The following is a 24,595-nucleotide window of genomic DNA, read 5'->3' as shown; positions in this document are numbered from 1 at the left end:
TTTTTTAAAAAAATCAACCAAATATTCTGTAAAATAATATATTTAGGTATTTGTATGCGAAAAATCAAATTATTGGATATGTGAGCTCATGCATCATAAGCATTCAAATAATCTGTGCAGATTTTTTTTTTTCTCAAGGCATTCTATTTTCTAACCCTGTTGTTGATGATAATGATATTATCTTCCGCTGTCATGGACAAATCTTTCTGCTTATTAAAAGGAACCGTTAGAGTTAAATTAGTTGGTTTTCATTCTGACCACAATCTAACCAAGACTGCTTTTTTTAAATTCATTTATTATTATTATTATTATTATTATTATTATTATTATTTGTCATTTCAGCCATCCTCCACTCTCTGAGGAATGCAACTCAATATCTCTTTCTATAATATATTAAAAAATGCAGCTTCGGCAGCTGTAGTACCTGGGCGCAATAATGCTTGAGCATCCACTGTATTTTGTAATAACTTTTCCTATGATTCAAAAATTTTGCTCCTAAACAGTTATAATCGTCATAAAGTCAAAACTACAAACCTTACACTGGTGTTGTTTGATATTTGTCTTAATGCCAACACACCTACTGGAGGTTTAGAAAGAATATTTTAACAGTCTTCTCATTTCTTTTAAAAAATAATTTTGAATAAACAGAAATTGGTGCCAACCTGTCTAAAAAACAGAGATAAGAAATCAATTACCAAATTCTTATGGATGCCACTATTACTAACACATGAGTCTGCGCAGGCAGACAGTATTATCATATGTTTTCATGTCTTTTGCTGCTTGATGTCATTTAAGAAAGTTAGACGTCTGAAGCAAAAAGGCAAGTGATGTGGATGCCTGAATGCAGCCTGCATTGATGGTGATGGACCACGAACAGATGATGAGTTTAGCCAAGAGACGATGATTAACGTTTCCCCATTTCAGCATTACAATTACCCAAAGCGCATGTCTGGCACCTGCCATCTATAGTGTGGATCAAAGTTAGGATTGCTGAGGGTAATCGCCTGGCCTGCTCTTGAATGTATCTGAGCTGACAGAATCGATGGAGGAAAAACACAGGGGTCTGTTATAGGGGACACTGCTTTATTGATTTACCAGCACAAAGTGCTGTGGCCGGTCTGAATAAAAATCTGCTGCTGAACTCTGAAGACGGCTGAGGAAAAAAAATAGACATGGAAGGAAAAAAGAGAGTGGTAATCTGCTTACTGACATTAATTGAGAATTTCAACCTGAGTGTTTAAGAGGAGAGATGACTAAGCGAGGTTGCGTAAAGGTTAAGATGTGTTCACAGTTAGTTGGAATGCCAGGTGAAGTTAATTAGAGAGCCGTGGCCTTTTGGATGGATTCTCATATTTAGCAGTGCACAAAAGCCACAGGCAGCTCTAAATAAAGGTGAGAGACAGTAATGTTTTGTGCTTTAACTGTGCCGTTCTGCTAATGTGAAGGTGATGATCTGGATGAGCTCAGAGCAAGTTTTGCACATTCAGCAGGATCTGTTCTCTCTCATTTGCCCCACGTAAAAATAAACGTCACCAGAGGAGCAGCGTGGAGCATATGGCAGAGCACAGCTCTCAGTCAGAGTAATAGCAGCCATCTATCCTTCTAGTCATCGGAGAAAAGAGAAAAGCTGTGGCTGTATGCTCAGTGTTGTGAAAAAAAAAGCCTTTGCCTCCTTTCACATTTATTTAATTTTGGCTTTTTTTTTGTCACACCTTAATGTTTTAGATCAAAATGATGTTAGTATCACGGGCAAGTGAAGAAACCGCGTTAACTTAAATATTTGAATTATTAATGGGGGAAAGTGATGCAAACCAACCCAATGTAAAAAGAGTCACTGCCTCCTAAACCCAGTTACTAGTTGGCGGTCATTTCCATTGAAGGCAGTGACTGCCATCATCACACATTTGCATTAACTGGCAACACGTTTTTTAACATTTCTGTAGGATAGGGGGAGTTTTGACCCAATCATCTTTGCAGAACTATTTTTAATTCAGCCACCCTGGAGAGTATTGGGGCTTTAATGGTCTGTTAAAGGCAAGCCTCTCTAAAACCAATGTTATGCGTCAGTGACTTGATGGCACACTTTGGATCGTTGTCCAACTGCATAACCCAAGTGTGCTTCGGCTTAATGTCACAAACTGATGGCAAGATATTCTCCTTCAGGATTTTATGCTAGAGAACAGAATTCAGGGTTCCATCAGTTAAGGGAACACAGACCATCAGACTGCCACCGACATGTTTGAGTAACAGTAAGATTTTAGCTTCCGGAAATGCTGTTGGTTGTTTTTAGCAAACAGAAAGATCTTTGTGTTAATTTTGGTCAGACATGTTTTTTTGTTTGTTTGTTTGTTTGTTTTTTACCATGGAACTCTACTTTAGATGTTTTCTGGTTTCTTTTGTAACTGCCTGGCTAAGTTAGTGATGGGCTCTAGGAGTAATTTGAATAGGTCTTCCTCTCATTGGAAGGTTGACCATTGCTCCTTGTTTTCTCTATTTGTAGATAGTGGCTCTCAATGTGGTTTGATGCAAATCTACAATCATAAAATGACAGACTGATGTTTTCCCATCTGTTCTCGATTAATTGTAGCTCAATGTCTTCCGTTTTGAGACTTTTTATCCTACTTCACTGTCAGGAGTTTGTTTTATGTGACTTCTGGATTCTATGCTTGTGATCAGGCCAGTGAAACTAATTACATCTTGATCATGTTGTTCATAATAAACATTTGAAATGAAAATGAGAAATCTGACAAAAAAGAAAGCCAACAAAAATCTGTAAGAGTTGCAAAGACTTTTTTCATGGCACTATGCATAACTTCTTTTAAATTTAACGTCTTGGAATAAAGAAAACACTGAAATGAGAGGACACCATCATTGTCGAAATGTGTGCACCAAAAACCGGATGATGTCTTGGTTTCTATCCAAGCCCCCAAAAGGGGACCCTCAGAAACATGACTCCAAATGAGCTGTGACTGGCAGGGTAGAAATGTTTCCCATGAAAGGCTCTGTCTGGAGTGAGGGCAGCCAGGCGGTTTCTTCTTGCAGGAATCCCCGCGCCTCTATTTGCTGCATGATTAGCTTCTAAGTATATCTTGACATCAGTCAGCTCCACTTGGCCGTTCGCAACATTTCGCCTCCTTGATGGGCGGAAATGACAGCAGGTTCTGACAGATTCAACTGTAACCCCGTGCTGTCTGTGGCTGAACGCCAGAGCGAAGACGCACAGCACCAACACAATGGCACACACACTGTAGGCATGACCCCATGAACTGACTATGGAGTTATTTTGAAAGCAATTCTGGAGAAATAAACATTTGCTTTGAAAAATATGCCCCCTTTCAGGAGATGTATTCAGAACTCTGCCGCCTGGCTTTGTAACACACCAACAGTTGATAGCTCATTAAACAAAAAGAGTAATATGGTTCTAAAAACAGGCCTATAAAGATATTGAGCAGCCATCAAATTTCACAACTTTTCTGCTAAATCAAGTCTCTGTTGCATAGTTTGCATCAGACAGACATGGCTTTGTATCCAAACAGCAAAGCCATTTGTTAGCAGGGCAGAGGTAATGACTGTGTCCCTACATGCCACCTCGGGCTGGGCTTTGGTAATCTCTCTTTACCAGAGCGTGGCATTGCCAGCACAGCCGAGGAGGCAAGAAGGCAGGGGGGTGGGGGGGATGACAGCTACCCCCTCCCTCTCTTTCTGTCACTTTCTCCCCCTCTCTTCCTGTCCATCTGCGTCTCTCATTCTCACTCAGATTTTTCTTTTGTGAAGGCTGTGTTTCATCAGTGTGCCCTCACGCAACCTGTGACTTTCGGCTTCACTCCTCTGTTTCCCACCCATCTGTGGGTCTCAGCCCCATCGGATGGGAATGGCTGATGCTCGTCTCCCTCCGTTTCTCTGCTTCCTTCCTTGTCATCAGTCTGTGCTCTGACACGCCCACACAGATGATCAGCAGACAATTACTGCCCAGAGAAGTCCTGAAGCTGCCAATATCCCCCACGTCCCCCAAGCCCAGACAATCTGCCCTTAGTCATTTGAGCCAATTTAAGGCAACGTTTTTCCACAGTTTTTTTTTTTTTTGTTTGTTTGTTTTTTCTCCACATTTCTCCCCGTTTGTAATTAGAGCTGCACAATATATCAAATTGCAATTGTCATGGCACTATCCTTGAGTGCAATCTTGCGATCACGAAGAACAGCGTTGACACAATATTTGTTAGGGTATTATATTTCAAGTGCTAGTTCAAGTGTTACAGTGATGCAGGTTCAAAATAAATATGCATATAGATCATTGAAAAATGTTCTAATTTTACTAATTCATTTTAAAAAGGAAAATTCATATATGCACTTTAGGTTTTCATTTCTGTTTCTTTTGCTGGTTATGGCCTACAGCTATGAATTTCCGAATTGTTCCATCGAGGCCTATAAAATCATGGGGGATGGCTGCTTACTTGATAGTTAACAGCCATTTGCACCCTCCACCTGGAGAGAAATCCACGAAAGGCAATTGCAAAGGAAGCTGGATGCTCACAAAGTGCTGGATGCAAGCATGTTAACGTAGAAGGAAAAAGTGTGGTACAAAAAGGTGCACAAGCAACAAGGATAATCACAGCATTGAACGGATTACATAACAAAACCCATTCAATAGTTTGTGGAAGATTCACAAGGCAGTGAGAAAGCTGGGGGAGCATCCACACACAGATGCATCCAGGACATGAGCTAAAACCGCAGTTTCCCTTCGACCAGAGTCAACGACAGAAGCGTCTTACTCGGGCTACAGAGAAAAGGGACAAACAGAACTTGATAGGCCAAAGTCCACTTTTTAGGTCAAAGTAATTTTTTGTATTTTCTTTGGAAATCAACAATTCATAATTCCTGTTGCTTGAGGTCCGGTGTTTCCAAAGTCTGTGATGAACTGAGGAGCCATGTCATCTGTAGGTCCAGAGTTGTTTTATCAACACCAAAGTGAGTGCAGCCATCTACTGGGATGTTTTAGAGCACTTCATGCTTTTCCTCACTGAAAAGTTTTCATTTTCTGGCAGCATTTTCTGCCGCTGCAGAAAGTACCAATAAATGTTTATTGATGATGGCATCACAGCGCTTCCCTGGCCAGCAAAGTCACCTGATCTCAACTTATTTTAGCATATATGGAGTATTGTCTTGAGAAAGATGAGAAATGCCACAGTCAACAATTCATATGGCATTAAGATCACTGTCAAATCAATCTGAGCTTCCATAAACTCTCAGCAGAATCAAAGGCAGATCACCTCCATGCCACACTGCATTGATTCAGTAACTGATGCAAAATGTTTCACAACCAAGTGGTGAGGAAATGAGCATGGACATGCTTTTCAGTAGGACATAATTTTCAACTAAATTCATTGTTATTTGTCGTATGCAATGTTCTTATCTACTGACAATTGGAATTTGGGATCTTCATTAGTTGTAAGCTATAATAATCAAAATGAACAAACATAAACACCAGATGTACTTTACTGTGCATCCAGCAAACTGTATCAAACTGTATTTCTTCCCCTGTTTGTCCCCCCTTGCTGCCTTGTGTCAGTCTATCATTTACTCCCCTTCCCCAGCTGCTAGTCATTTATCTCATTAAGCTTCCCTTCGTGGCTCTAATGGTTCCTCTCTCTTCCTCCTCAACCCACCTCTACAGTCTCATCTCACACCTGCAACCTGTTAGCTAATCAGCTCATTTCTTCTGTTCCTGCATTCTCCCTCAAAGTATTTAAACCTTTCTCCTGTTCACATTCCTTGCTGGTTTCTCCTGCTAATTCCTGTCACAGTCTGGTTAATTCCCCAACAATAATCTGCTTGCTTTTGTCCTGCTCTGGCTCCCTGCTACCCTGTGATATTTGTAAGTTTTCAGTTTTTTTATTTTTATTAAAGAACAGGTACTATGATCCACTATCCCAGCTCCTGTCTGAATTTGGGGGTCCACCAACAAATGCATTATAAAAATTATAACGCATCATCTGACTTGTTTTGAAAGTAACTGTGTGAATATCTGAAGAGAACACCACACTTCCCTTTTTTTTTTCCAAAACAAACTAATTTACATAGTTTATTTTTGCTGGCAGCAACTAGTTTTTGCAAAACAGCAGGAAACTGAATGCTACGTTATGTCAAGAAAATTGAGTCATGCTACAAAAAGCCAACATAGTAATTTTGAGATCAGGTTGTTTACATCATCCTCATGTAATTTTGAAAACGTGATGGGAGTCATACTGTAAACAGAACATTGAAATTTGGCTTGACTTTTTCCTCACCATGAAAGACCCGAGAAGGTCCCTGCAGTACCAAGGGCAGATCCATCTCTCACTCCGTTCTGCTATCACTCATGAGCAAGACGAGATAGCTGAACTCCTCTCTTTGACAAAGACTGAAGGGAGTGCGTCCACCTTGACCACAGCTACAAAGTTAGAGGAGCTGACTCAGATCAGAGAAAGTCTAAACTGCTTTGGACTTGATTGATTTTGGCAATCATTCAGTAAAAGCAGCCAAAGAACAACTGTTTTTTTTGCTGACACAAAAACACAGAATTTTACATTAGCATATTGATGTATGTACGTTTGATATTCACTTACATTTTAACGGTATTGCAATACTGTAAATGCAGCAGCTGATTCTAGTTTGATCCATTCTTATTAGAGGATTTATAGAATTTCTGTGGATGGATATATTTTATCTGACTTTAAAAATAAACAGATTAATGTCATAACATAGTTGTTTATTGGCAATGGGATCATAGCAAGTGACTCTCAGTCCCACAGCACATGATTTATTACTCTCAATATAGGCACTCCTCCAAACATAAGGTGTCGCTGAAGAGAAAATCATATGTTGTCATTTGAATTGTTGGTTTTCATAGGTGGATTGTGCACTGGCTGTCAATCCTCAGTCTGTTGTTTTGGGTTTTTGTCCTGACCCAGGCTGTACTTCATGCCTTTATTTTCTCTATGTGACACCCTGATCTGTCTAGAATCTGTGAAAGTAAAACTTATATGCACCTGTATCACCTTCACAACACTTTTAAAATAACAAAATTCGCAATTATGGCAAAAGAAATATTGCTTTTTTTTTACCCTTCGACTAACCAGCCTAGTGCAACATACTATCATTCTCAATGCTGACAGCTTCTGCAATCAGAAGCAACAAAAGAAAATAGGGAAGCACTTCAATTCAATCTTATCACTTGCAAAAATTATTTTGAAACGTTGATAGCAAATCTATTCGCTTCGGTTTATGCTTCCTTCATTATCAGCCTCTCTAAATCATTTAAATTAGCTCCTAACAGGTGCATATTTTGCTGATGGGTTTAACAATTAGTTGTGCAGCTGTGTCAAAAACAGCATTAAAAAGCTAAACTTTGCCGTGCCTGATCTACCGAGAAAAAAAGAATCAGGTTCAGCTCATCCTTATATAATTCACTTAACTGTCAGAGAGAGAGAAAGAGAGAGAGAGGGAGAGAGAGAGAGGCGTGGATAAGTCAGATTCTAATCAGTTCAGTTAGTCAGCGTCTCCATGTATGATTAATTCAGCAGGTTTAATCCTCAGCATTTTCTCTATCACCGTTGTTGTACCTGGAGGTCAAATTGATAATTAAAAAAAAGAACAGAACAGAAAAATAAAATTAATGTTTGCACTGCAAAAAAAAGAGTGTGGATTCCTGGGGAATAGGGCATGGAGAAATCGCATTAACAGGGCACAGGCCTAGGACAAAGTGAAAAGACATTCCTTTCTTAATCGTTTCCCCGCAGCAAAAAGCTCCTGAGAGACAAATGTTCACGCAGCTTTGTGTCGCAGCTGTGGCTGAGATAGGACGTGATACAACAAAACTTTAACACCTTTTGACTTCACTGTAGTACAGCGGCAGGGCTGATAGATAGATCCCGAGCACATGTTCCGAATAGGTGCTTCGCATTTCTGAACGATGCAGTCTTTTTAAATTCAAATCACTCCTGCTCTTGCTTTTGCTCCTGCTTTTGCGGCACTCTGCCATCCTCCATCTTTGACCCAGTATGTGCAATCTAAGCAGGGCTGAGGGGATTTGACTTGTTTTGCAATTTCACTTGTAAATTTGCTTGTTTGCAGCACTAATTGCTGTTTGCTGATTTTTATTTTGATAATTTTTCATATATATATATATTTTTTTTCATGTTATGTGACATGAAACTCAATGAGTGATCGTGACCTCATAGGCCGCTTCTCAGTTTGTCAGCTTTGTGCAATTGACCCCTTTTCGGTTGTGGGTCAAAGCTATAACTCCCACTCTGTGAGTTGAAGCAATCCCATCAGCATGTCACTGTCCTCATTCCAGTGTTTCTCCTGTGTCCAGCTGCTTTTGATCTCTCTAACAGAAATGGATGGCATTCATACAGTGCTCAGATTAGACTCAGAGATGGGGGGCTGTGCCAGGTTGAAGAGAAAATGATATATTTGCTAGTACGTCCTCCGATCCAATAGAAGGTGACCAGTTTTGACCCTGAAAGCACTGCTAACATGCGGGAAAAGGTGCCTAGGTCAGATGAGACGAAATTCTTTTTTTTGAGCCTCCAAACATTTTGGGCAGAGCACAAATTCTACATGTTATGTTGGATCCAGCATCCACACAGTGAAACATGGTGTTGGTACTATCATGCTGTGTGGATTGCATAAGCAGAGACGAGGCACCTGGCCAAATGTGATTAGAAGAAGAATACAGCTAAAAGTATAATCATGAAGAAAAAACTTGTCAGCAACTATAAAACAGCCTCCAGCAAGTGTCCATCTTCCATATCAGGATTTTCCAACCTGTACAATCCAGAAAGTCATCTTTATACAGCTAAATATAGCTCAGTTAGAGCCACGAATGTCATATGACCCTTTCAGAAGAATCTAACTTATAAATTTTGATGAATATCTTCCATAGAAAATTAGTTGTCCTTTGTGAAGAATTACCATTTTATTTCCAATTCCATGTTTTTAAATGAAGAAAACAAAATATTGGACAAAAAGAGGATGCATGTGACGTAAAATTTTGTAAAAAAAAAAATAAAAAAAAAAATAAAAAAAAGGTTTCTGCCTACAAGGAAAATGGATAAAACAATACGTCTGACTTTTTAGAACTATTCTGTTGTTCAAATTCAAAGCCACTTTCCCATAAAAAACAAACGTAAAGCAGTTTAAAAACAGTTTGTAATTATATCTGTGTTTAAAAATATCCATGACTCCTTTGTTATTTTCAGCCCAAGTTATTAAGAGCCACTGTGGGAGGTTCAAAGAGCTACTTGTGGCTCTGGAGCTGCAGGTTGTAGACCGTTGTCTGAGAAGAACAGTCAGAGCTACAGAGAAATGGTTTAGATTGAAACATTGTCATGTTTTAAAATGTCGAAGCCTAAAACTGATGTGGCAACTGGCAAGACTTGAAAATATGTTCAACATGCCCAGCAATAAGATTGATAATTGTCTCTTTTTTTTACATGAAATGATGAGTGAAAATGTCAGTCTCTTGTCATGGAAGAAACATAACCCAGAAAACTTACAGCTGCAGTTTAAACACAAAGTTGCAACTATTGCAAAGTGTTGAGATGAAGTAGCCTATTCCATAATCGAGTTATTTTTATAGGAGGATTTTTGCCTGGAAGGTTCTGACTGTATGCAGAAATCGATTTAAAACCAAAAAACAATATTTTTTATTGTCACTTTAATGAGTGTCGCAACAAACGCCATCACAGAATAACTCCACATTTTCCACCCCTACAAAACATTGCCCCGCAGGCATTGTAAATCTCAAGTCTAATTTCATATTACAACTCAAACAGACAAAGAGAAGTTTTACAAAGAATAGATGAGCATAAAAATGAATTTAAAAATAAAGCTTAAAACTGAACAAGAAAAAAAACGTTTTTTTTTTTTTTTTCTTGTTCAAAAAAACTGAACAGGATAATGAGCGAAGCAGGACGATGTGAGGCTAAGGGTGTCATTTTATGGCATTGTTTAGTATTTTGTTATGGATCAAAAAATATCCAGGTTTTCAATAAAGAGATACCAGAACATCCGTAATACGCTCTCACTTTGGAGTTGCATTTGGGAGTGTGGCTGCAGGATTTGTGATTAGTAGTAACATTTTTAGGCAACTGTTCATCCATGTGATATGGTGTTACTGTGGAGTAGTTTGCAAGTGAGAAAAGCATGAAGCAGTTATTCACCTTTGAGAGAATATGTTCTTTATTTTACAAAGGTTAAGATGGCTGTTTTGCTGACTTTTGTAATTGCGATTGAGAATTTACTGGTCCCAGACTTTTCACTGGGATTCTTTGTATCGGGAAAATTTCATCCGAAATGACTGCATGACTGAAAGATTCTTCGGATTTTCTGAGATCACAAACAACTACTTGATCCAGATATTTTCAAGTGAAATAAGAATTTTTTTTTTTTTTTTTTTTACAAAGAAAAATCAGAGAAGTGTGGCGTGCATTTGTTTTTTTTTTTTAGTTATCTGTGTCAAAAAATCTAACAGAACCAACATGGAACCAGCACTGATTCAATTTAGCTACAATGATGAAAAAAACAAGGTTTGTTCTTGTGTATAAACTGAGATTTTTGTTTTATTTTTAAACCAGCCTTAATTTCACACAGAATGACTTAACTTTCCCTCAGAGATACAAAATGTTCAACATTTCCCATTTTTCTGGTGGTGACGTTTATTTAGTACCTTGTGGAATCATTAAATCCTTGGTTGAATGTTTAGCTAAATTGATGAAATTCAATGAGGTGTTATAAAGTACGAGTATATTTAGCATTTATCGATTCATATATTCCCCTCTCTGTCTCCACTGCTACCAAGACGTCACCTGAAATGTTATGATAATGCTGATTAAAAACAAAAAGCTGGACTTGTATGCCATCATTTTTCCAGCCATTGAGACCAGACTGTTATTTTGTATAGCTTCAGAAAGCAGCTTCAGTGATTTTCCAGTGGGGCTCTTAACACAGACTAATTAAAGTACATGAGGGTTGGTTACCTGCGACTGATTTATTCTTTGACTACTGTGAGGATTGGTAATGATACATGTATCATTGCAGCCCTGCTTATTGGAAGTTTAAATCAGGTAGAATAGAAACTAAATTATGCATACGCACTGCCAGCTGAGCCTTGGTCAAGCACGTCAAGTTTATAAGAGTAACGGCATTTTTATAATTGCAGGTGTGGCGGGCTTTCATCTGAAATTGTTTTGATGGACGAGCAGTTAATTGTTGTGGCTGCGATCTACTTCTTTTGTGTCTGCACGAGTTTGTTTTTCTTGCTTGAAACTTAATGGACATTGACATGTTTTTTTTTTTGTTTCCCCCCAGGTGGAAGTTTGTCTCTTCAGGAAACATGCCTGTTTATCATTTCAACAGTCACTCACAGCCGCGCTGCTGTTCCGAGTTTTAATCATCAGTGTGAAAGTTTCTGATTAATAATGCTGCGCAGTTACAATTTTACACTTGATGGTGAAGGCCTGCTCAAAGCGAAGGCGAGTCATGCTCTCCATAATAGCACCAAATTTTATGGCTGTCAATCCAATAAGGGGCTAGGGTCTTGGAAGAGCACCTGCACACTATTAACAGGACAGGACATGACATTAGGAAAAGTGACGACCATGCAGTATTTTTTCACAGCTTCACTGAAAGAAGAGATTTTATGTCCACTTGAGACTCGTTTATTAACGTGGATGCCCACTAAACTAAACTGTAAAAGTTTGGTTGGCAAAAGAAATCTAATTATCCTGCTCATCCAAGGGATCAAATAAATCACACGAATCTGGTAACATTTGGAAATATCCATGCAGGGTAAAGGCTGTGCAAATGAGCTGTGAACAAAACACATCAGCTGGGGAAAAAAAACACTCCTTTTCAAACATAAATATTTTTTAAATAATTATATATGTGTATATATATTGTGCAATATATATACATAGTATTATTTTACATCATGTCTCTTCTCTGTATGAGTATAAGTGAGGTAAGTAGCAGAGGTGTAAAACTGAGTTTTCCGCTCTTAACACAGATTAAGGTCTCATCAGGGGGTAACTCTGATGGAGCACTTAACTGTTCTGTGCTGCCAGTTCATAAAAAGTAATGCAAAGACATTTCCTGCTCATACAGTTGCATCTGAAATTATACATCCCTCATTGCAAATTGGATTTATTGGTAAAATTTACAAAATAACTACAGCTTGCAACAAATTGTCCTATTTAAGTGGTGCATTCCAACTAATGTTACGAGTGATTTCGACATGTCCTACATGTACATGAACACAAAATGGCCATTTTAGTGACTATTGCAGTGAACTGATTCAGGACAAACATCTGTACTTAGTAAAGTGCCCTTTTGCTTTTATGGCCTGCTGCAAATGGGATTCTTACCCAGGCAGACACCAGCTTCTGGCAGTGCTTCTGATGAATCCTGAACCAGCCCTTATGGGCAAAGGGTTCCAGTTCATGAATAGGCTTTAGTATCCTTACTGTAGCTTCCTACTTTTTGAATCACCACCAGGGATTTTCAATACAGTTCAAGCCAGGCAACTGTGCTGGTAATTCTAGTATCTTCAAGGACTTCTTCTGAAATCCAGCCATGGGGCACTCTCAGATAGGCTGAAGATCATTTTCATGTTTGAAGGTCCACTGATCCCCAAACTTCAACTTCTGCAAAGGCGGCATGACATTTCCTCCCAGCAGTCGCTGATAGTTGACAGAATCCATTTCGCCCTCTACATGCTGCCGGGCGTCCGGTGCCAGGGAAAGTACAGCAGTCCCAAAGGATCACTGAGCCACCACCATGCATCACTGTTGGCGAGGGGTGTCCTTTTTAGCGTATGGTTCACTTGTCCTCCTCCTGACAGCAAATGCTTAAAAAAGTTCCAGTGTGGATTCACAGAAGAGAAACCCAAAATCATTTGTACAGTTGTGAGCAACTTGGAGCCGACCTGCCCGCGTGTATTTGGATAAGTTGTGTTGCACATCAGGGACTTTAAGCATTTGTACATTGCAGCAGTCTTTATGTTGACGACAATCTTGTGATATCTTTGTTGAAACATTCGTCTTTTTCTGTGTGCAGATATATTGGCAGTGGCTGTTTGAATTATTTTAGGTGCAACTGTAAAGTCATTAAAAAAAATAGAATATGCTTAGTGTCAGATTAATAGTTCATTTTGGAAACTGAGTATAATGTTAAGCATAAACATTTGTGTTATGCCCACTTTTTTAGTCTGCAATATTCTCATTTTGAATGTCATGTTTTTATTAATAACAATAATTATCAGTCACAAAAGGATTGAAAACAAGAGTCTGTGTGATTAATTTAAATGTGTTTCACCTAGTGAAAACAAACTCTGAAAGGTGGGATGTTTTTTCAGTCGTTTTTTTTGTTAATGTGACCCTCCTGCCCTCCACTACTCTGTTTGTTTTGTCTGCACGCATGAGTGTTTCCAGAATGGTTAAAAAAGATGTAAATAATATCTTATTATTTATTGCTTTTACCTTGAAGATGTTCTTACCTTTTCAGACAGCCAAAAGTTTAGTTCTCTCGCTTCCAATTTATGTCCTTAGAAGCAGCTTTGTAATTGGCATTCAGAGTGAATCAGCATTCTTATCTAACTCTCTCCAAGAAAGTCTGTTGCGCTGCACAGTTCCTTTAGCCTTTAAGTATATAGCTGACCCTGGCTGCATCTGTAAAATGAGGCAGTGTGCATTGTGGGACTGGAAGCGGAAAATACTTTTTCGTTCAACTGTGGGGATTTCCACGAGCAGTGAGCTGAGGTTATGGAGCATATAAGTATCTGACTAAAAATACTAATCTGAGAACGCTTTAATAAAATGCGAAATAGCGCTGGTGCAGTACGCTGCACAACAAACGGAAAGCAATTTTAAACACAACCTTTGATGAATGTGATTTGTCAAGAGCAAGGACCATATCAACTGCGGTGACGCCGCATCAGAGCAGCAAAATCACATCTGTAACCTTCCTCTTCCCTTCTCCACCTGCTTATCTTTTCCTCTAGATCCCTCAGATCAGCTACGCGTCAACAGCCCCGGAGCTGAGCGACGACAGGCGTTACGACTTCTTCTCACGGGTGGTTCCTCCAGACTCATTCCAGGCCCAGGCCATGGTTGACATCATCCAAGCCTTAAACTGGACCTACGTCTCCACTGTTGCCTCAGAAGGCAGCTACGGGGAGAAGGGAGTGGAGGCTTTCACCCAGCTCTCCAGGGAAGCAGGTAAGCCATAGGAGTCTTGCAATAGGCACTGCAGAAAGTGAAATACTTATTCCGAAAATGTTTTTTTTTTTTTTGATTAAAAAGTGCATTTGCACTTTACTGACTCAGACTGAGGTTCCTGTTGGTCGTAAAATCTGTTTTGGGTGCATGAATTATTGATCTGTTTAGCTTCTGAGTGAGTTGTAGAGTGTTACTGGAAATGTAGATGGAGAAACATCTGGCACAGAAAATCTCTGTAATGAGAATTTCCTGTACTCATTTTACACTTTTTTTTTCCCCCAAAATGAAGACACAGATGAGAAACTGAAGAGAGAAGGCAGAACAGTAAACTCTGGCTGATGGGGGTGTTTAGCTTTAAATTCGTCTTTCATGCTTCAGTCAAAAACGTACATTGCCACATTTATTGGTGTCGCTGGCACCATGTCTTGAAAACCTTAACAGAAATGAATCTTTCATTGCAGTAACTCACACTAAAAGACAGAAAAAAAAAAAAAAAACATTTAGTTTAAGTACATTCACTAAAAGGCTAAAACATAAGAAATGATCAGAAATCAAGGTTTAAGTGTTGGTGCCCCTACAACTGAAATATTTTTCTAAAGGAAGATTTTTATTTCTAAAAACATACTCTAACAGAAACTATAAGCTTTGATCAGATGAGCCTTAAATTGAGGACATGCCATTAAAAGTAGAGGCTGTGTGGATAAAGAATATCCCACTGCAAAGCATTATGGGGGATCTGTGATGCTGTTGTTCTTCCCTCAGTCTTGGGAACCTTGCTGGAGCGCATGACATTGAAATCCCTTTTAAATTTGAGGAGATTTAACTTAAAGATCTGATGGACTCTATCAGAAATTGAAAATTAGATTTCTGCAGAACAATGACCCCAAACAGATAACCTACTGAACCCAGTAACAGCTCATCAGACACAAAATCAGCAGTTTTTCATGGCCATGTCAGTGCTAGACTTGAACTGAAATGCAACCGTTTTGTGCAGTGCAAAGTCATGACCGCGATCTCCACTTGTTTTCATCTGGTTCACTGCTGCTTTAAAACAGGCCGTGACACTTAGACAAAATATTAGAAATGTGTGTAAAACGTTATAATATCGACATGTTGTTATGCATGTAAATAAGTACTGAGGTTTATCAAGAAATCAAGTGTTTATCATCTCCTAAAAGAGAAAAAAAATAGGCTCGTGGAGTCACTTGATGCATGAGCCTATCAGTCAGTCGGACGGTTTTGTTTATGTTTTTAATCTGCTTACTTTCACTGTTAACTTCATGTGTAAACCCTTCGCTGGGTAACATCCTCTGGGCACTGTTGTAGAGCTTGCTGCCGTCCCCAGGCCCCCCTGCTCGGTAAAGCAGTTCCCAGATCAGACTGTGTGGAGTTGTTTGGGGACATCAAATGTGCACCGTTAATTTTTAATTGTCTTTTTTATTGTTTTTTACAGCAGACTTAACATATTCACTCATCTTATCCTCACATTAGACAGTTTTTAATGTCCTATTCAGTAGTTATTGCACTGGATTCAACAATATAAAGTAATGAATTTACTACTGATTTGCAGTGACTTGCAATGAACATGTGCATGAAAACAGAATCGAGAGCTTTTTCTTTTAGAAAAATGCATTAAACATGATCAAATTTAGGGGCTTTGAAGAAAAAAACCTTTAAACATTTGCTTCACTTGTTTAAATGTGCCGTAGAACAATAATAGAGATTTTCTAGGAGGAAATGATCCTATTTGAGACTGAACAAGTTTGTTGTTATGTCTGAAGAGCTCTGGAAGATAAGTGATTTGTATTCAGACATTCACATTTTTTTTTTTTTTTTCGGAAAGCAGCCTGACAACTGTGCACACGCTCGACTCACCTGTTTTTTCCAGGCCGGTGTTGCCGATGGCATGCAGTTGTGTCAGTCAACAGTTACCGTTATCGGCAGAATAAACTCTGCTCATACAGTTCGATGGGTCAGCTGGCTTCATCAAATCATATGGTTCAGAGGTCTTCAGACCGGAGTCTGCAGAGACTCAACAGCGGCTGCTGCAGTTTGTGTGCAACACGAAGCCAAAGATGCCTCATTACAAAGTATTGGATGATTAACCAAACATGTCTGGTGATGCTTTCTCTCACCTACACATCTGTGGATCCCAGTCTAATTCTTGAACATTTGTTAGGAGCAAGCTCTGTCTCTCTTTCCCTCTCTCTCTTTTTTTTTAGTAGACTAACGTGGACAACCCTCAAAAATATGGAAAGCTAATGATATCTCACAGGCCCCGATCAGAGGTCCAGCACGCATGAATATTTTATCTGTGTGCATTCATGTCCAGTGTGATCACTCACTAAAACTTTAAGAAGCTGTTTGCGGCTGTGTAATTTGCATCGACGGAGGGAGAGGGCATGGTGAAGGAAGGCAGGAATGAAGAAGGCAGTGTTGTAGCAAATTAGGAAAAGTCCTGATTGAAGGCTCGTTTTGTCTCAGTTCCTCTCACGTCCTGAAATAAACGCAGCTTCCAACAGCTGGGCTTCTCAGACGCATTGCTGCTAATGTTTCATTCTTTCTTATGCAAAGACCCGTAAACAGAGTGAGATAATTATGATTCCCAAACAGCAACACAAGAGGTATGGCATTGTGACTATTGTTTGTTTTGCACTCCTCCTGCTAAAGCCGAGCTCCCGTCGCCACATTATTTTGTATTCATACACAAATGAGAATTAGATGCTCTAAAGGAACATTTTCTGTACCCTAGGATTTATCTTTAATAAACACGTTAATTATATAATAGGACAGCAGTCACAGGATTCATTCAGTGGCAGGGGATCTGCATTTGAAATGACTGAAATGGACTGAAGTGAATAAAAAAAGCCATCTTTGTTATCATGGAAAGACAGCACATTCATTTCAGCATTTCTGTTGTAAATAAATGTAGAAAGTAGAGCAGCACTGTTTGGTTGACACTACAGCATCCCTGCAAGCTCATCCGTAAGGCCTTGAGACATTTCTGCGCGGCTGCCCGGTTCTCTTGCGTCCAAATGTCAGATGCATTAGTAGGATTCTCGCTTCACCACTTCAAGGAGAACCATCTCGTGTACTAATGCAATATGGGTGCCCATTACCCCAAGCTGAGACTAGAGTGATGGTCAGCCTGTATTGATCTTTTCCATTTTTTTTCCCCCTCCTTTTTTATTTTATTTTTGCTCCACTGTCTCTCCTCACATTGTGTACCTTCCATCTGGCTCCAGGTGAATCTGGCAGAGATAAATCTTGTTTGTACTTTTCTATGTCTGTCTGGATTCAGGCCAGAGCGATGGAGTTCAGTTTTTTTCCCATCAGGTAAAAAAAATAAAATAAAAAATAGCCTGCGTTTGAGGAAAACCTCCCACAAAGCATCACTGTGGAATTGATTGCAGAACCTTGCCAACACTAAGCCTTTCTCAGATCTGCCCTTAACAATGACGAGAGAGGGATCTGCCTGAAAACATATTAGGCTCATGTGCAGCAGTGGAGGGGAGAGGTATGACACATCTGGAAAATAGACCGCGATCCTTCTGCTGGGCCCTTCCGACATTGACGTGTCCCAGGCCATCAGTGGGAAAGGCAAGTGGAATATGAAAGGGCACCGAGATGTAGAACGTGAATATAGGCTGCATGTCAGCCCAATTTGATGTGCTCCCAAGTGTTCAGGCAGGCAGACCGGAGGGATTAAGTCTGCCGTTTGACTGTCGAGGTGATAAATATAATTGCAGCATTATGGAGACCCTGGAGGTTCTGGTTTGGAGGGTACTGGTGAGTAGGCGGGAAAACTGGATAGCCGAAACCATCAACTGCTCCTAATTTAAAGGGATTTGTATATTACCAAGCGAAATGGGAGTGCCGGGTCTCTCATCCCGCGGTGCATTTTCAGATCCGAGGGCACTGAAGATGAATAATTGAAGAAGTTAATGCAGTGCATGACCTCTGGCAATCAGATAAGCTGAGGACTTCCAGGAGTCCAATGAAATTAGCAATGATTACTATTGAAACTCTCTTTGACATATTAATCTAATGCAGAGCAAAGGTCACAGGTTCATACTGCGCTTTGTTTTGTTAGCCTTTGTATTACCAGGAGTAAGTGAAAAATGAGCAGCTTTTACTGCCACAAGCTAGCATCACTTCCATCTGCTGCAGGGAGAAATTCAACGTTTAGAGTAATTGTATATAAATGCGTAAATAACCTCACTTTCTGCTCTCGGTTTCTTGGCAGACTTTAAATGACAGTTAAAACATAGTGTCAATCAAAATATTTATTACAAGGAATAAGTATGTGAGTTGATGGTAAACTTAGTTTGAGAAGAGGAACTAATAGTTTAGGTCTAAATCAAGACAAGAATACGACCTCCACTGTTTGATTACTTAATTAGTTTATTTAACAAAGGTGCAGAAAATATTGTTTTACATATATAACACAAAGCAGATGTTTCCTTGCTAGGCTTTTGAGAACACAAAGATGAAGTTTCGATAAAACACAGTGCATACAAAACATCACAGTAACTAAAAATCAAAATTAAATTGCGTTATTATGCATAAACCATTTTTTGCATAAATCCTCACAAATCAGTTGGAAGAGGCAATTGATGAGTGAACTTTATTACATTACAATGTGCACAAGGTCTGAATTTTAAGGTTGATTTAGGAGAAGTGGAAGAATTGATATTTCAAGTCAACATCGTTATTACTTGGCAGGGCTGTGTTGCAATTTTTTCAATTAAAATATATGAAAGTTTACAGAATGATTAACTACAAAAATAAATGATGTAAAATAACAATAGAACTAAATAATTCACTCTCCCCAAATTTTGGATAGAAAATGAACTTTGAAGAAACTCAACAGATTAAACACCTGGAAACCTTTACGAGTTTTTTGGATTTACTGAGGTGGAAATTTGGAAAAAAGAGTTATTTTCAATCTTAACAACAATAGTTGGACATTTATTGTATCATCATTATTATAAAAAAAAATATTTCTAAGATTTCTGATTCCTTGTGACAATGACAAATTTGTCATGTTTGAAATGTTCAAACACTGGCTAAATTGTTTTTTCTTATAATTTATTCACTGTTTGTTCCAAGAGAGCATCAATAAATATCAATAAATTCAAAAGTATGGTTAAATACAGTTACTGTGTGTAGTTTAGGGGGAAAAAAATGCACTTATTTATGAAACCGGTGTCCTGATGAAGCCAAATTCAAAATGGAAATATTTTTCCAGAGCAGTATTTGGGTTTGTGGGCCAACAATTGTTGTGCCATGCTGTCACAGCCATACAGTAACCCAGAAAAAGACAGAAAAGAAGTGACAAATAGTTGTTTATCATTATCATAATAGCACCACAAGATGAAAATCTAAGTCTGCACCACCCATCGCTAATCAAAACCACCTTGGCATCATCCGACTTCACAAGCACCATGAGCTTCAACAGAACATAACAGTTTTCCTTACCTAGTCTGATGGGGGATGGCTCATGCAGTTTGCTGGGTCTTGGCCCCTGTCCACCCACGTTCCACATTGTGCCCTGGGCTCATGTTTGCTCCGTTGGTGCGGTTTCTCTCCACATTCATGGACTCTAGGGGGCTGTTTGTGTGCGTGGTGGAAGTAACTCTCTCCTCTGTGACCACCTCCACATTTTGACTTTAGAAAACTTCTCACTTCACTTGTGTGGAGACATTTCTACAGAAACATGCAGACACAACATAAATGCACCTTTACGCAGTGTACACACAGCAAAGCATGACATAGGTTGGGGTTTTCTGTTACAACTGCTGCTTTCATAGCTGTAAGACCAAATCTGTTCAGGTATTAGGGGTGTAGTGGTACATGCAATCCAACCCAATATTGTCATTTTTTTGTGGAAAGAAAGTACAGAATTTTATATTCTGCAAATCAATTGACAGTGGCACCAAAACAAAGCAGCGTATAACAGAGTTTTCTGTTAAAATAAAAATATATTGATATGATATCTAATTAGTCATTACATTTTGGGAAATAATTCACCTTTGCATGGCCTAATAATAGCATCTTAGTTGCTGTTAGGAATCCTTTTATCCTTTTGTCCTATGAAAAATATCCTACTTTCAAGAACCACATTCATCTGGGGGGTTTATGAATTTTGTATAATATTTAGATCTCTGCTTTTCAAGGAAAAAAGATCCAGGACAGTCCCTCCCACTAGCATCTTCTGAATTTTTAACTTCCTTTCATTTTTATTATTCTTTTATGAAAGTCATCTTTAAAGTTTACTTTTTAAAATGAGCTCTATAAGGACAGAGGATAATTTCCCTATATTTATAATTAGTTTTCCATTTACCTTTTTAAAGCACTTTTATATATTGCCATGCCCATGTGTTACAATTCAGACTGTTGAGTCCAAATCTTCAAAAGAAAAATTATTTATTTGGCTAAAGCACCGATCTGCCATCTTTGGCTGCCCTGGTTACTCTTCATAACCTTGATTCAAAGTAATAAAGAAGTGAGGAGAGTTTTTAAATACAATGTTAATAAAAATAAAGATTTTGAAATATTTTTCTATCTTTCTATGTTACATTTGAGATTAATTTATAAAGTAGAACGGCACTAATGATACAAATAATCCCAAGGCATTCCCAGGCCAGCTGAGAAATATAGGTGCTCCAGTGTGAGTTGACATAAAGTACATTTGTCAGGACAATAGTGGCTCTTACAAAGTTAATGGAGTAAATCCATAAAGGATCATTTGAAGTAAAAGTGTAAAAATATGTAAATGTGAGTGAGCGCATTTTGTAAAATTTTAAACCTTTTCTTAAGTGATAGATTTCTGTTTGTTATTTTTGGCCTCTGATGGTTTTATCAAAGTCTTATCTTTACCACAGAAGTGAAATATATGTATAAATGTGTAGTCAATTTAAATAAAGACCAAAATGAATTTCACTATATTGCTTACTGAAAGTATTATCTCTCATTCCACCTAGTTTTACAGGGCTTTATTTCAACAATGTATGATTGTTCTGTATTTTATTTTATTTTTTTACACTGAAGACAACATTTTTATAAGATGGGGATTTTATATGGAGCATAGCAAGCACACACACATATACAAAATTACACAACAAATTTCTACACCAGGTAAAGAATTACACCCTATCTATACAACAGAATCATAAAATTGTTTGTGGCCACATCATATCAATGTATAACTTTTATGCAGTATAATAAAAATTATACTGACCACGCAATCTAATGGAGTGTCTGTTAGAAAAGCCGATGATTACAAATGCATAAGGTTGTTGAACATTTCCTATATAGAAGCAGAAAGCAGCCTGGATGACTTCACCAACTGGATCATGCGCAGCATTACCTAAGACAAAGAACTATAAACCAATTTTAGTGATCTTTTAATGGCTCTTCTGTGAATGCAGAGACATGGTTGTGTCACGTGGTCTTCACTGGCTTAGATAACTCATTCTGAGTGATGTAGAACCTCATAAGTGAGAAGGGAAAGAAAAGACTCTGGGTTTTCAAACTTTCTTTACAGGAGATTTCAATACAAATGGCAACATTGCAGAAGAATAATTTTCTTTTAAGAGAAAAAAAAAACAACCTCCAGCAGAACCAGGTTCAGTATAAATCAAATGAAAGCTAGGGCTTAATTTCTACTGATGATGAGGAGATGAGCAGCATCTAGCAGAGTGGTATGGGTTCATTTGCCTCAAAACATAAGAGGAGTGTTGAGAGTTTAGTTTTTCTGGAAGCTGCATCTTTTCAAACCTTGAAGTTTGTATTTGGCTCGCTATTAAATCTGATAACCATCAAGTTGCTCTACATTTGTTTCTTCTAGGTTTATGTAAAGCTAAGAGGTGTAAATTCGCTGCAAGTCCGCCTTATGAGAAGACCCGAACTACGACTAACAAAAGCAAAAAGCAACTTTTCTGTATGAGCTGTACTATATGTTTGGGGATTTTGCATTTGCACTGTAAAGCAGATATAAGATCAATGCTAAAAAAAAAAAATAAATAAATAAATAAAAAAATAATCCTCTTTTGTTTTCTTCACAACAATATTGACATCAGTTGCACCAAAAACAGAATAGACTCAAAACTCCCTAAGCACGTAGTTACCAGCTTGTAGAGCCTTTATTTCCCACGCTAGCTCAGACCAGCACACTGCAGAATTTGGATCGCTTTGGGGGTACGGGCTTATATGGCCTGGTTTCTGAAACAAAACAGAAACGTTGAACTCAAAGTCAAACTTTTCAAAAGTCATTTAGGGGTATACTGTACCTTGCAAAAGTATTTCTGGCCTTTGATCCTTTTTGTGTTTGGTGCTTTACAACTGCAAACATCAATACACTAATGAAGGATTTTGAATGGTAGAAACACAGAAAGCAGAGCACAAGTCTGAATTGGACGGAAAAGGATATGTGATTCTCTTTGTCTTTTCACAAATAAAGTGAAAATTGATGTGTGGATTTGTGTTCAGTCCCCCTCAATCAGAACCATCTTTCCTTGCGGTGTAAGCTGCGACACGTTCGGGCGATGCTTCTACGAGAGACGGCGACTCTAGTTTGAGACTCAAGTCGCACCAACGTTACAATAATGAAAGATTTTAGACTTGAGTTAGACTTGTTCCATATAGAGGTGAGAATTGACTCGAACTCCTGACCTGAGACTGTAACTGAGTCTTAGTAACAGTTTTTATTTTATGTAATGAAGACTGGAGAGTGTAGCTCCACATGTTTAACTTTAAAAGGATGGACTTGATTATTAAGCAGTTATAGGTAGATAATTGGATGTTAGTGACTCATAATCTTTTTATGTTTCATAACTTGAACTGAATGCTGTTTTAAGTGACTGCATTGTTTAGGAAAAATAAATAGTCTCTCCGTTCAAGTACACGTCTGGCTAAAAATATCTACACAAAAACAGTATAGAGTAGGTTTTTGGAGTTTTTTTGGATGGTGTATTAAATAATTGTTTACAAATATTAGTAGTTTGAAATGTAATCATAACATGTTTGTGATATGATTTAGGCCTAGAGATAAAGATTACAGGTTTGAATTCTCAACCTAAAGCAATGCAGGGGTAGACTTGACATAGATGTGGATTTGATAAGAAATACTATTTTTTTTCTGGATACATCTTGTTTTCTTGTTCATCAGACTTGCAAAAATGACTTGCAGACATTTCTGGTTTCTACTAGCTCTGCACAAGTAGACACAACAATCTCTGCACCTTCTTCTTTGAAAAACAGCTCAGTTTGTGTTAGATAGGAAGGAGAAAGTAATATTTTGATTTTAAACACCATGTCCTTCTTTTTTGTCATTGTACAAAACTTGATAGATGGAAGTAAAAAAAGAAAGAAAAGAATGAATGTATAGTCGTAAATACACATCACATACACACATAGAGAACACCCAAAAATACATCAAATCTTACATCAATTTTATGTTTGTAGATATTATAGAAAAGTATGCAAATGATACAGCTATAAAGGGCCTATTCATATTGAACGTCAAAGTACAACTTTCACATTAAAATGCCGGTTCTTAGAAATCAACTGTATGAATTAAAGGTTTAATTACATTATCAGGATAGTCAAGCTTTATTATGTTAGCTAGACAAACTTGAATAGGTATTAAAATTCACAATCTGTACTCATTAACTATACTTCCCATCAAATATATTTTATTTCACAACTTTGAGCCTAATATTTATAGACACTGTTCGTTTTCTAAGTTTGTGTCCTTTGGAGAAGGTCGAATATGTGGCGAACCTGTGTTAAAAAGAAAATCAGAGTCGGTGTGGAAGATACAGTTCACATTGTTTTCTGTCTGGAAGTTTAGAAAGGTTTAAAGGCTTAGCGATTTTATTGGCGCAGTAAAAATGTCCTTTTAGAGCAATTATACATAGACAGATGTAGCAACAACAAAAAAAATAAATAATAAAAATCAGTGCACCTGTCCAGGACAGATCTAGATTAGATTTACCTCATGTTGAAAAGCACAGCAATATGTGCAGCTGGAACAGACAGACTACTTGATTTGTTCAACATAGGATTGTTAGTGGAGAATATGGAATAAAGAGAATATTAAATAAAAGGCGTTGCAACACTCTCATATAGTTGCACAGCAGCTACAGAATTGGCTGTAACATTACTAGGCAGCCAGTAATTTAATCTGCCAACTATTTTTTGAAGAATGTATGAACGCTTTGTTATCCTGCCCCATTAACACCAAGAACACAAGAATTAATTTACTATGTGAAATATATTTAGCAATAAGAGTGAAGATGAAAAGCATCACGTTGTCCTTTCCAGGTACTTTC

At 38.2% G+C, this 24,595-nt stretch overlaps 1 protein-coding gene across 1 annotated transcript in view; it reads left to right on the top strand.

Annotated features, from left to right (window-relative positions):
* The window catches only part of grm7 (glutamate metabotropic receptor 7), a 107,381-nt gene that overhangs the window by 30,858 nt on the left and 51,928 nt on the right, over positions 1-24,595 (top strand). Inside the window, exon 2 of the mRNA XM_016674121.1 lies at positions 14,042-14,258. Within this exon, the coding sequence (XP_016529607.1) occupies positions 14,042-14,258 (217 nt within the window). The remainder of the gene's footprint in view (positions 1-14,041; positions 14,259-24,595) is intronic.

Source organism: Poecilia formosa, unplaced genomic scaffold (assembly GCF_000485575.1).
Source record: "Poecilia formosa unplaced genomic scaffold, Poecilia_formosa-5.1.2 Scaffold90, whole genome shotgun sequence".
Classification (NCBI taxonomy): domain Eukaryota; kingdom Metazoa; phylum Chordata; class Actinopteri; order Cyprinodontiformes; family Poeciliidae; genus Poecilia; species Poecilia formosa.
This window is presented reverse-complemented; position numbering and strand designations above follow the sequence as displayed.